General features: G+C 49.6%; 3 protein-coding genes across 3 annotated transcripts; all 3 read left to right on the top strand.

Moving 5' to 3' along the window:
• Positions 1-465: 465 nt before the first annotated feature.
• JN550_011566 (uncharacterized protein) lies at positions 466-1,968 on the top strand (the record flags this gene model as incomplete). Its single annotated transcript, XM_049309945.1, has 1 exon — positions 466-1,968. The coding sequence occupies one exon, from the start codon at positions 466-468 to the stop codon at positions 1,966-1,968; it is 1,503 nt and encodes a 500-aa protein (XP_049166428.1).
• A 949-nt stretch (positions 1,969-2,917) lies between these two features.
• JN550_011565 (uncharacterized protein) lies at positions 2,918-4,886 on the top strand (the record flags this gene model as incomplete). Its single annotated transcript, XM_049309944.1, has 7 exons — positions 2,918-3,187; positions 3,244-3,284; positions 3,342-3,546; positions 3,602-3,731; positions 3,826-3,886; positions 3,937-4,486; positions 4,548-4,886. 7 exons carry the CDS (start codon positions 2,918-2,920, stop codon positions 4,884-4,886), a joined length of 1,596 nt encoding a protein of 531 aa, XP_049166427.1.
• A 1,036-nt stretch (positions 4,887-5,922) lies between these two features.
• Positions 5,923-7,911, top strand: JN550_011564 (uncharacterized protein; the record flags this gene model as incomplete). Its single annotated transcript, XM_049309943.1, has 5 exons — positions 5,923-6,272; positions 6,332-6,544; positions 6,879-6,943; positions 7,086-7,373; positions 7,421-7,911. 5 exons carry the CDS (start codon positions 5,923-5,925, stop codon positions 7,909-7,911), a joined length of 1,407 nt encoding a protein of 468 aa, XP_049166426.1.
• Between the last annotated feature and the right edge of the window lie 4,331 nt (positions 7,912-12,242).

Below are 12,242 nucleotides of genomic sequence, written 5' to 3'. Positions count from 1 at the left end.
ATCATATTGGCCGTCCCACGAGTCATGCTCAATGGGGAACGTTGCTGCTCCGGCATCCGACTTGACGCGTGCACTTCCGAACTGGAAGTGGATCTAGGCCGCGTTTCGGCGAGCATGGTAGAAGTCTGGGTAAAGTCTGGAGATACACGTGGTAAATTTGTGGACCGAACCACGGGGCCGGAAACTTTTTGACGTTTATTTGATCGATGCATGTCATTCTCTCTGGGGAGCGGGTTGTCTAGTTGCATGCGTTCCCAAACAGGAAATAATAACCACCTCAGTGAAGCCACGAAGATGGGGAAGTAGTTTAGCCACAACACCAATGCTTTGGTGAGTAGCAGTCCTTCTCCTCACTACAAAACGCCTATCGAGAGAACAAGCGAGGGACTCAACTAATAATCAAGCGAAAGACCGTATCCTGTACTGCAAAGCGCAGAAAACGGCATACCGAGATTTCTATTCACCATGTCTCAAGCCGCTCGATGCATCTCCTACCCCCAGCGCCCAAGGGTCTTTATCCTGTCAGATATTTCGAATGAACCAGACGATGCCGAGTCCCTCGTCAGATATCTGCTATACTCGAACCAGTTCAATACAGAAGGGTTCGGTGCCGTCACATCAAATTGGATGAAGACAAAAGTATGTCCGCAGGACATGCACAAGATCCTTGATGCATACGCTGGCGCAGTTGACAACTTGAATGCGCATGCTCACCCTGATGCACCTTACCCGTCGGCCGAGTCTTTGAAGTCATTGGTTCGAAGTGGCCCCAACGTGTATGGCATGGCCGCTGTCGGTGATGATGTCCCGTTGAGCGATGCGGGAGAGTTGCTACTGGAGCGCGTATGCGCCAAGGACGATAGGCCCCTTTGGGTGCTGTGCTGGGGTGGCACGAATGTCCTCGCTCAGGTTCTCCTGAAGATTCGCAACAGCCGTAGCGACGAGGATGCCACCAAGCTGTACTCAAAACTGCGAGTTTATGCCATCTCTGACCAGGATGACACTGGAGCATGGATCCGAAACAACTTTCCTTCGGTGTTTTATATCGTATCACTGCATGCGTGGAACCAATATGGTCTGGCTGCATGGACGGGCATCTCTGGAGACAACTTCTATGGGTTCGACAAAGGCGGCCCGGACTTTTCCAAGTTAACGAAGGAATGGATGAGGGAGAACATCCAGATCGGGCCTCTTGGATCAGCCTACCCCAACTATATGTTTATTCCTGAGGGCGATACACCAACATTCCTGTATCTCATTCAGAACGGCCTGGGTGTTTCAGAACGTCCAGACTATGGCTCTTGGGGAGGACGATACGCATTGACAGACATCAGCGGAAATGGAGTATGTAGCCGTCATCATCACGATGCCGCAGACTCGGTAACAGGCCTGGATGGAAGAACATACAGATCGAATCAGGCTACTGTCTGGAGATGGAGGGACACCTTCCAGAATGACTTTGCTGCCCGCATGCAATGGACGCTCTCGAAAGACTTCGGGTCCAAGAACCACCACCCGGTCATATCAGTCAATGGTAGCCAAAGCTTTGAGCCTGTGTTCATCGAATGCGAGGCAGGCTCTTCATTCGTTCTTGACGCGTCAGAGACCTACGACCCTGACGAGGGCGACAAGTTGACATTCAAGTGGTGGCACTACAGGGAGCCGACTGCCACCCAGTGGTGGGTTGAGGCTGAGGTGGAGGAGCTGAAAATTAAGCCCTTGGACGCAGACAGCCGCAAAGTGGAGGTCGAGCTTCCGCCGCCAGAGAAGTGCGCCGTCGAGCTGATGAGCCGGCAGGCCGTAGCCAAGGGGCAGTTGATGCACCTCATCCTAGAGGTGACCGACAACGGTACTCCGCCACTCACGAGCTACCGGAGGATCTTGATACAGTGTACAAACAAGGATCTGAAAGGTTCCGGAAAAGCAGTGGATGCTGTCGGCGACAACCCTGACATGTCTTTTGCCTAACCAAATATAAAATAATTGCAGAGTTTCATTCTGTCCAAGTTGAACATGTGACCGCAACGAAGGCGAAAAGCCACGTAACATTGTATTCCGCTTATGATGTCGCTAGTTGCGCTGGTACACGCAGTAGAAGCTTTTCAGAGGTTGCTTCGACGCATAAGGCTAAAGACCGAATGACGATACTAACGGGATCGCGAGTTATGTATCGAACCACTCTCTTCCCATGAGGCGTGATATCATTTCAAACAATTCGGGATTGGGCATGAGCAGAACATCAGACAGGAAGCTAATGGCGCCCGCGTTGGGAGATAATTGGCGCTGCTGCGGTGGTAGACGAGAGCCCGGAATTTTGTAGCTCCTAAAACTTCCTATTTCGGATGGGCCCGCTGGCCGAGGTTTAGCCAGATCCGAGGGCACTATTAGCACTATATCCCCGCCCCACGGTCGTTGGCCAATGAAACTGCCGACTTGCATTCTTCAGCAGCTGGCGGGAGGAGTCGTGGCGACCAGAAGCGGCTAGCCAGCTAATGAAACTGGCACTTAGTGCACGAGATCACTCTCTGGGCTGTCGCATTAATGGGCTTCACCGCGGCCACTAGGCCTCCCCTGGCATCAGGCCATGGTCTGGTCCCTGTCCGTGACAGGTCTCCCCCGAATGCCGGTTCCCCGGATCCAGGCCATGCGAGGGAATTGCGGGATCGCGGGCCCCCAGGTCCAACCCCAACCCGGTTCGCAAGCAGACCTTGGGGGAATTATGGGTCTTTGCATGATGTCTTCGCGGCGTCGACAATCACACGACCTTTCTTCTTCCGATGCAGTGGTAACCGGTTCGTGGGTGGATTTCTATATAAAGGACGGCCGGCGGTGCGTCTGCAGATCACTTCGGATTCCCGCACTCCATCATCCAGCAGGCGGCTATTCTTTGGTTGTCTTTCCCCTATTTTGAGTCATCATGGCTATCGACGAGAAGAACCTGGGCCACGTCGAGGACCCTGCCGTGGAAACGCAGACAGACCTTGCCAACCTCGCCAACTTGGAAGAGCATGAGGTCGGCAAGTGGGCTTCCTTGAAAAAGTACCCCCTGGCCTGCTTCTGGTGCATGTACGCCGTGTGGTGCGTCTTGTTGGTCAGTTTCGAGAACCAGGCCGCTGGCAGCGTCATCAGCATCCCGGAGTTCCGCAAGGACTTTGGCTATAATTACCAAGGCGAATGGACACTCCCTGTGAGTCAAAAACCCTCGACGGTATCGGTGAGCGCCGGGCTAATGAGTTGGAAAAGGCTAGCTGGCAATCGGCATTTTCTGGAGCACCTGTGGCCTCGTAAGTGGTGACTCTGTCTATCGTCTGCTTACCGCCCTCTAACATGTAGTCGCCAAGTGGTATCGTAGGATCATTGGCCTGCGGTCAAATCGGAGATCTCATCGGCAGACGGGGAGTCTTGATAGGCTGTTTCGTCATCACCTTTGCTGCAGTAACAGTCGAGTTCATCGCAACCACTAATGCCGTGTTCTTCGCGGGGAAGTTTATCAATGGATTCGCCGTCGGTGCCATTGCTACCTTGACCGTGGCTTATATTGGCGAAGTAAGTCTTCTCGGTGGTCGGGAATAATTGCGTGAGAATACTCACCGTATATCAGATTACACCCCTTGCCCTTCGTGGAGTGTTCACCTGCCTAAACGCTCTATCATATACACTCGGTCCCTTGACCGTGGCAATCATCGTTAACTACACCGGCGAGTTTGAGAGCCGGTGGGCCTACAGAGCAGGTCAGTAAACTTGGGTTTTCCCTCGGCCATGTTTGCGCGCGTTCGCTCACCAAGTGCTCTGTTTCGGAGTTGGGCTAATATTATTCTTCTCCAGTATTCTGTGCACAGTACGGATTTGCCGTCATTGCTGCTATCGGAGTCTTCTTCATGCCCGAGTAAGATTACCAACATCACTCCTCGATTCCACAATGTCTGACCTGGATAGATCGCCTTGGTGGCTTGCGTCCAAGGGGAGAATGGACGACGCACTCAAGAGTCTGGCTAAACTGGGCCATAGAGGCGAGCAGGGTGTCTCCAAGCTTGCGTTGATTCAGCAGACACTCGACAAAGTCAAGCAGGAGACCGAGGGTGCAACATATATGGAATGCTTCCGCAAGACGAACTTGCGGCGAACGATCATCTCGATCATGCCACTAAGCATCCAGTCGCTTTCTGGTGTTATTTTCGCCGCCTCTTACTCGACTTACTACATGCAACTGGCTGGGTATAGCACAGCGGAGAGCTTCAAGCTGCAGATCGGTCAACAGGTGCTGTCCCTATTTGGCAATGTCTGTTCGTGGTACCTTGTGGACCGTGTTGGAAGAAGGAACTTGACCTTCTACGGATTACTCGTCCTCACCGGAATCCTGTTCGTCATGGCAGCTTGCGCTACTGTCGGAACCCCAGGCCCTATCAAGGCGACGATTGCGATGATCTTGCTGTACTGCTGGTGGTACAACGTGACCATCGGGGCAACGGCCTATACAATTCTGGCTGTAAGTTCACACTCAGCTCGAACGTCGTCAAATGGTACGATACTAATCATCCGAAATATAGGAGGTTTCCACTTCACGACTACGAGGAAAGACTGTCGCTATCGGCTTCGCGTTGCAAAACATTCTCAACATGATCTGGCTCTTTGTCCTGCCGTATCTTTTCAACCCCGATTATGCCAACTTGGGCGCAAAGGTCGCGTTTATCTTTGGAGGCCTAGCTGTATTCTCTCTGGTGTACCTCTTCATCTACCAGCCAGAGACAGCAGGCCGTTCGTATCAAGAACTTGACGAGATGTTCACGAAGAAGGTCCCGGCGCGCCAGTTCAAGAGTTTCCGAACAGAGTCGCAAGAGCAGAACGCCCAGTTGACGGGCGATGCAGCGAAGCAAGCCGAGTTGTAGGCTGTGACCGCCGTGAAGGCCACATAGTAATTGTAGAAGAGCATATAGGCCGTGGAGAGGGCCGAATGAAGTCTTGGATGGCTTAAGATTATCAATCACGAATTGACGACTGAACAACCTGCATGAATTCTCTTCCCAGAATAGCAATGCGAGCGTGTGCTACAGATGTGAGGCGAGCTTGGTGGTGCCGCGATACTCCCCAAGCAGGTTGCAACACAATGATTATCTCAAGTTGCCTTTTCCATATTCGGGACCGACCGCTAACAGTCCGGTACTTGATTCGCCTACGTAGAGCTGGGAGGCTGCAGCCCATGATGTGGCCACCAGTCAACGAGAGTCCCGCGCTGAAATAAGTCACTGCCACGAATGAACATTGAACTCTAGATTATGCATCGCAGAATAAAGCCGAGACCCCGGGCCACACCACCTAATGCGGGTTTCGATATTTTGTTGTGTAGTCATCAAAGACCGCTTCACTCGGGGCCGATTCAATACTTTCAAAACTTTCAATTGGACTGCATTTCCAGTACTCACATTCTACTAGCGCAATCAATTGCACTACACATTTTGTTTTGACAGCCGAGCGTGACGACGTATGGTTCATCTGCAGCTTAGTGCATGGTCAGCGTTACATCTGGGGCATGTTCATCGTTCCGCGAAACCTCATTTGCGCGACCAATCTGAATGCACACATTGATTGGTTTGAGGTCGGCATCAATGGGTGGTACTGCTGCTGCATATGACCGCAGGCTAGTTGGCCTATGCACAACCCCGGTTCTTCCTGCATAGAACGTCTAGCCCGGCATCTGGCCATTAGCAAGGCTGAAAGCTAATAAAGGCTTCCAAGATGACACGAGTATACCATGCCGCCTCCGTATGTCTTAAGCCCCCAGAGTCCGTGTCATGCATATAAGATTCATGGACATTCATTACGGCTCATCGCAGGGAATTGAGTCGACTGAGTGACCCTTCTTAAAAGCCGCCATATTGTTTCTCCAGCGCCAAAGGTCTTTGGTTCTAGAGCTCATCCACTCCTATGTCTCGTAAATCTCTGTCTTTTGAAGCATATGTCTACTATGCATCCGCTACACGCTCTGCGGAACAGTCAGTCGCAGCAGGACGTTTTCAGAACCGTGAGAGGACAGCCTTGCGCAATCCGTCAACGAAGGAGGCCACGGCAAAACCCGACCTAGCTGGCGGACTTCCACCAGACGAAAGCACACCCACGAGCCAGCGTGACGAACCTGCCAAAAATGAAGTTCTCAACCCAGTGCCTTACTTGAGCAGCTTGGAAGCCGACAATGCCGCTCATTCTGCACGGGTCGCCACTTGGGGCAGTGTGGCTTATCTGATCGTGACCGATATCTTCGGCCCATCCCAAGCACCGTACGTATATGAACAATTGCTGAATCTTGCGCCTTTTCTCTCCGTCTCACCAGAAGCAGTTGGTCATTTGCGCAGATGGGACATGGCCCAGGATTTCTCCTGTACACGGCCATCGGGGGTCTGTCGACATACTCAGGCTGGCTTCTGTGGAAGATTTTCATTGGCCTCGATGCAGAGCAGCACCCGATTCGCAACTACGCCGACATATTCGAGAGGCTGTTTGGCACACGGATGAAACATTTTGTCAACATCTCCCAAGTAATCCAGCTAATGTTCGTACAAGGACTCATCATACTCATAAGTGGCCAGTCAATATCCCAAATGTCTTACGGAGTGAACGGGGATCAACCAGGCTTGTGTTTCATCGTTTGTCTGCTAGTATTCACCCTTGCCGGTTTTCTTGTGGGCCAGATCCGAACATTGAGAAAGGTTGGCTGGTTAGCCAGTGTCTCTGTTTGGTTCAACTTGCTCGTGATAATCCTAGTGTAAGGCTCTATATATCAAGTCACGTTAACCCCCTAGGCTGATTGTATAAGGATGGTATTAGCTACTAAGTATCCTCCCAATTTTGCAGCAATAGAGGCCACGTTCGGACCTCAATGGCAGCCCGCCGCCATACAAACGTTTGCATGGACTCCGCCAGACGGACTCGCAACGGGGGGTTCTGGATGGTAAGTCAGCCCGTATTATTTGCGACAGGTGGTCATTCCCCTTAGCCCGACACTAATCATAAGTGCTAACATGATGTAGTGAGTTTCTGACCTTTGAGATTCAGAAATGATGCTGCTAAACACCTTGACTGACATGTCCTAGTCGTTGCGACACTGAACGGCCTCAATCAAGCAATGCTCTGTTTTGGTGGCACATCTCTCTTCATCTTCTTCCTCGCAGAAATGAGGCGACCAATGGACTTTTGGAAGAGTCTTTTTTGTGCCCAGTTTTTCATATATACTCTTTACGTGGTCTTTGGAATGTTTGTGTATCATTGGCATGGGCAGTTCACCTATACCCCAGCAATGCAAGGCATTTCGAATCTTCGTTGGCAAACGACCCTCAACGCGATTACTCTCTTCACAAATTTGATTTCAACTGGGCTTTATGGTAAGTGACGACTTGTGTTTTAGGGTACATTCTAATGAAAATGTCAGGAAATATTGGCCTCAAGATACTATACATCGAAGTCCTCGAGCCACTGTGTAATTTCCCAGTATTGAACTCATCATCCGGTAGAGTGAGATGGAGCATACTCAGTCCTGTCTTTTGGTCTGTCGGTTTCATAGTAGCCGGCGCGATACCTCAACTTGCCTATGTATCTAGCCTGGCCGCTGCGCTCTTCACTGTCATGTTCACGTATTCGTTACCAGCACTGGCGGCAATCGTTTTCTGGTCTCGCAAAGATGCCATGATGCCCAACGAGCAATTCGACCCGACGACGGGCACTTTCAGCTTTCAGGATCAAGGATTTCAGCGATACTATCGCGGTTTCATGCAAAGACCTTTCCTCAACATCTTCAATATCATTTATTTCTTGAGCGGTCTAGTTTGCTGCGCGCTGGGCTGCTACGCTGCAATCTTTCAACTTACGACCGCGTTTCAGAACGGAGTTGCTACAAGCTTCACCTGCAAGAGCCCGGTATGAACCACGTTGCAGATCAACTACCTGGAGTATAACCTGTGCTATATCGGAAAACAATGCGGGTCTGACAATCTTGGGAGAGTTTATATGGCCGCCTCTCATAGCACAGATGGGCTTGAAAGTTGGCCCTGTTCGGGAAAAAGAAGGCAAACACTTTTTCCGGGGAAACGGGGTTTCAAAAAGGAGAATACATATGGGAGAGCTGACTACAACTATGCTTGGACTTATAATTGGGTCACATAACAGTCATTTATTAGATACATAAAATTGACGGTTTGATTTATATCGTATATCAAGGTGTCCACAACCATAGTATTACCAGTGAAACAGTATTAATTAAAATCAGAGAGTAGAGTCTCTCATTTGAAGCCAATCTGTCTTGATAATTGTGTGCCGGATGAAATGAAGGATGCCGGCGCACTTACCGAATGCGTAGCGCCTAGGCGGCGATATTGCCAAATTTAGTGCCTTGCAGCAAGCCCAAGGCCCCTTTTCTCTTGGACCAGGTGATCTACAATTTACCCCGCCATTCAGGGTCCAATTTCGCCTCCGTACGGAACTCGACTTCTGCTTAAGTACCTGCTGTTTGTTAAGCCCATAAAAAAGGCCGATATCGTCCCATAAATCGACAGTTACCCACTTTCGCTGTATAATGCATCTTCAACGACCGCTTCCGCTGACTCGTCAAGGCCACCAAACCGACGAGGTGCATCGCCAACACGGTGCAGCCTGTTTGAGCGCGCTACCTACAGAGCTCTTAATTGACATATATCGTTATCTGTTCGAGGACTCGGAGGTCGTCTTTACGCCCTCGAAACGACTAGACATATTCAACAGGGTGCGACAAGGACAGTCCGACGCATTTTCCACAAATGGGCGCGAGGCGATCTTGCTCACTTGTAGACGGTTTTACTGTGAAGCTCGTGCGATATTCTGGGAAAGTACGCAGCGTCATGGTGGCGATGTCACAGACCCATTCAGTGCTGATTTCCTGGCCCGTGCCGTTTCCGACTTCACCAGGGCCCACGTGAGGCATCTCCGATGTATCTCTCGCCTTTCTCTCTTCAAGGTTTTCTCATCTTTTCCTGCACACAACATACGGACGTGTGAGGTATATTTTGAACCTGAGAGCGTCAACCATCAGGTTTGGGCGCACCTAGATTTCTACTTCCCCAGAGTCCTGCTTCCTAGAATCTTCCACTCCAAGCCGACGTTGGATATTTCAAAAGCATGGTGTCAGTACTTAGAGGGAAGGGGAATAAACTGGGAAGCCTTGTCCTGTACATTTCTCCTCAGGCTTGAAGTGAGACGTAAAAAGGATTCTGAGCTATCACAGGCGACAGGAGCTCATCTCTGCTCCAGTGCGTCCAAGACGCACGAAGAAGTAAAGGTAAGTAGACAGAACCTAGGAATTTGATTTCCCGGATACTTATTTGTTTCTGCAGCTGTGCTTTTGTAACCTCAGCGCAGGGAAGTATTTTGTGACTCAGGATGCAACCATTAAGAGCGAGACCGGTTTCCGGAGAGTCCTAAGACAATGATCTGGTAGATAGTACATCGCAAACATTCAATACGGCCTTCAGAGAGTTTAAGAAATATTTGCTAAGACTATTCAGATGAGAATCTCCAGAGAACAGGCAATATTGCATACCATTCACACCGTTACTTCTCGAGGTAACAAAAATTACGTGCCACCAGAATCTACAATGTCCTGCGGTCTATGATTCAATAATTCATTCTCTGAAATAGAAGTTGTTCACTGCACATGCAGGGTCTAAAATTCGAGGTTTTAAGGAGCCGAAGGTGGAATCATATATGCCAAATTTTAAGTCAAAAACAAATGTACATGGTAAAACAAGTTTAGCTTTTCTAATATGAAACGATTCAGTTCCTCACAAAACCTTATTTACGCTCTCCTCTTAGACGGGATATTCCTACCGTGCGTCAAGTAATTAAGCTTAAGTCCAAAATCCGACGGTATTACAGGCAACCATCACGTCTTTGTATCCGCTATTCCTGAAAGCTCTGCTTCTCCTGTGATCCAAGTATCCTGAGTCGCATGCCAAACCCATGTTGCGCGGTCTATGGCGAAGCCATTTGTGAAGCCTCTCGGCGATAGTGTCTTGGTTCAACTTACATTCCAGCAAAAAGTAAGACTGTCGGTATTTCGGCGGACATATGTGACTTGACCCGTTTCATCTAGGATGGCATACTGCAGTTTCGATAGGTTCATAATGATATTTGGATCTAAGGTTAGGCTCCTAGAGCCTCCAGGCTATAGATGGAGTTTTCTGGCTTCTTTCAGCTCAGTAGTTTACAGACACTGGCTCAAATCAAGTCTCGGTCTCGCTTAACTGCGGTTGCTTCCGGCAGTCCCAGCAAGGTCGTCGCTTCATTCTTTTGCCCCTCTCAAGGTCAATGTCACCAAGTCGACTGTATTCATCAGAGTTCCAATTCGTCCTCCTGTGGCCAGGCGAAGGCTCGTGGCTGGTTGCATCGAACCATTAATTGTGCTTGCCATGTTGCGAGTTGAACTGCTATCCACGTCAAAGTCCGTTCCGTGTACCAAATAAACTGGAGTGGTGTTCCAGAACAGTAGTTTCTCAGGACATCCACAGCAGTCAAGGCAGTCTTTTTCGTCACTACCGACGAATCCAATTTGCCATGTCTAATAGAACACGATTGATCAGAGGCATACAGCCTCCTGCAGGACGCACGATAGGTTGTCAGTCGCCAGAACTCAGGGACCAATTACATGGGCAAAATGAGCGTTATCTTTTAATCCACACGTAGCAAAAATGACTACACGGGAAATAAACCGCAAAGCCACGCTAAGCCACACAAACCAGCCCCACACTACCCGACCTCACTACATGCTTTGCGGATGTTAAAATTGCAGTGAAAGGGGGCGCCCAGTCCGTCTCGCAGACGCATTTTGGTCCGCATTTTGGTCCGCATTCGCGAGGAACATGCAGCCAAACGAGCGGAAGAGGGTTATAATATCCGCTCATATTCTCAGTAACATATATTATTTCCAAAAAGAAGTGGTGTGATGTATGTAACTCTCAGATGCCGAGTAAGATGAGAGACAAGCTCGATTGCCGTCGGAAGAAAAGCAAAGATGAGAAGTAAGATTAGTTCTATACTTATTTGGACGGACTCATTGGGCTTGGTACCAGCTTGACTTGCCGTGTGTGTACTGTTCTATTTGTGCACCAAGATGAGCCACTCTCCAAACCATGGTAGTTATCCAACCAATGACCAACTATACTAGGCCAAGTGTTCATGTGCTTCTCCGGATAACACATGGGATGTACATAGGCTTGAGCCAATAATCCTCACCGCTGAAGAAAGGGCAACCAGTCTGAAGGAAAACCATGGAGAAGTGAAGCCAAATATATGGGGCTTGGCTATAGAGCTGACTCGGGGCTCCTGTCTGCTTTGCAATGCCTCTTTCGTCCAAAGCCCAACAGCTCCGCCGTCTTTCATTTCGCGAACGCACCCACTCAAGGCTTCATAGATATGAAGATTGTACCAAGTCGATGATTGTTAACAGCACAAAAGTCGAGACATCCATCAGCACAGTGTATTTCAAGTGGGTGTGCAGCATTACGGCATTAGGACCAGGTATGCGAGTCCGCTCTGCATTAACTATGATACTTGTTTGCCACAGAACACGGCAAACCATATCATGAGAAGGAAAAATTAGGAACGTGCCTCAGTGAGACTTTGGGAACCACAAAGACTATGCCACGAACTATAGTTCAACCGATTCGTAATGTTGAAACTACGATAAACATTCCATGCTCACCTCTCCATCAGAATAGACACGACGAGATTATGACAGAAGAAATAGCGAAACGATCCGCCAAACCCTGCAACCCATGGGCGACTATATAAACATCTGAGATATATGGGGTAAACGGGCGAAGGGTCCATGAGTTTCGCCACACTACCGAAATCAGGTATAGCTGACGAGACCTTGCTGGTAATCGTACATTCACATATATACGAACGACGGCAGGAAATCAGCCGCACTTCGAATACTATCGAGGATTCGTCAACGGCGGACATCGGGGACGGTCGATCCACGGCGGTACGACTGCTAAGAATCAGCACTTCACAAAGAACAGCATTGCCTTCCAGCTCGGTGTCATGGGAATATGACAAGAATTACACCGTGCGACAGGTATTTACGGCGAGAAGATATCCGTCAAGTCTAATCGAATGGGAGCCATGGGTCCAAAGCAGATCAAGTTGCTGCAGCGCATGGTGAATCAAACGAGTGACCGTCAACAGCAGACCCGTGGCCGATCGATGGGTCTTGTTGCAGA

This window comes from Neoarthrinium moseri, assembly GCF_022829205.1.
Source record: "Neoarthrinium moseri strain CBS 164.80 chromosome Unknown scaffold70_Wmoseri_CBS_16480, whole genome shotgun sequence".
Lineage (NCBI taxonomy): Eukaryota > Fungi > Ascomycota > Sordariomycetes > Amphisphaeriales > Apiosporaceae > Neoarthrinium > Neoarthrinium moseri.
The sequence above is the reverse complement of the archived record's forward strand: the minus strand, read 5'-3'. Positions and strand labels throughout refer to the sequence as shown.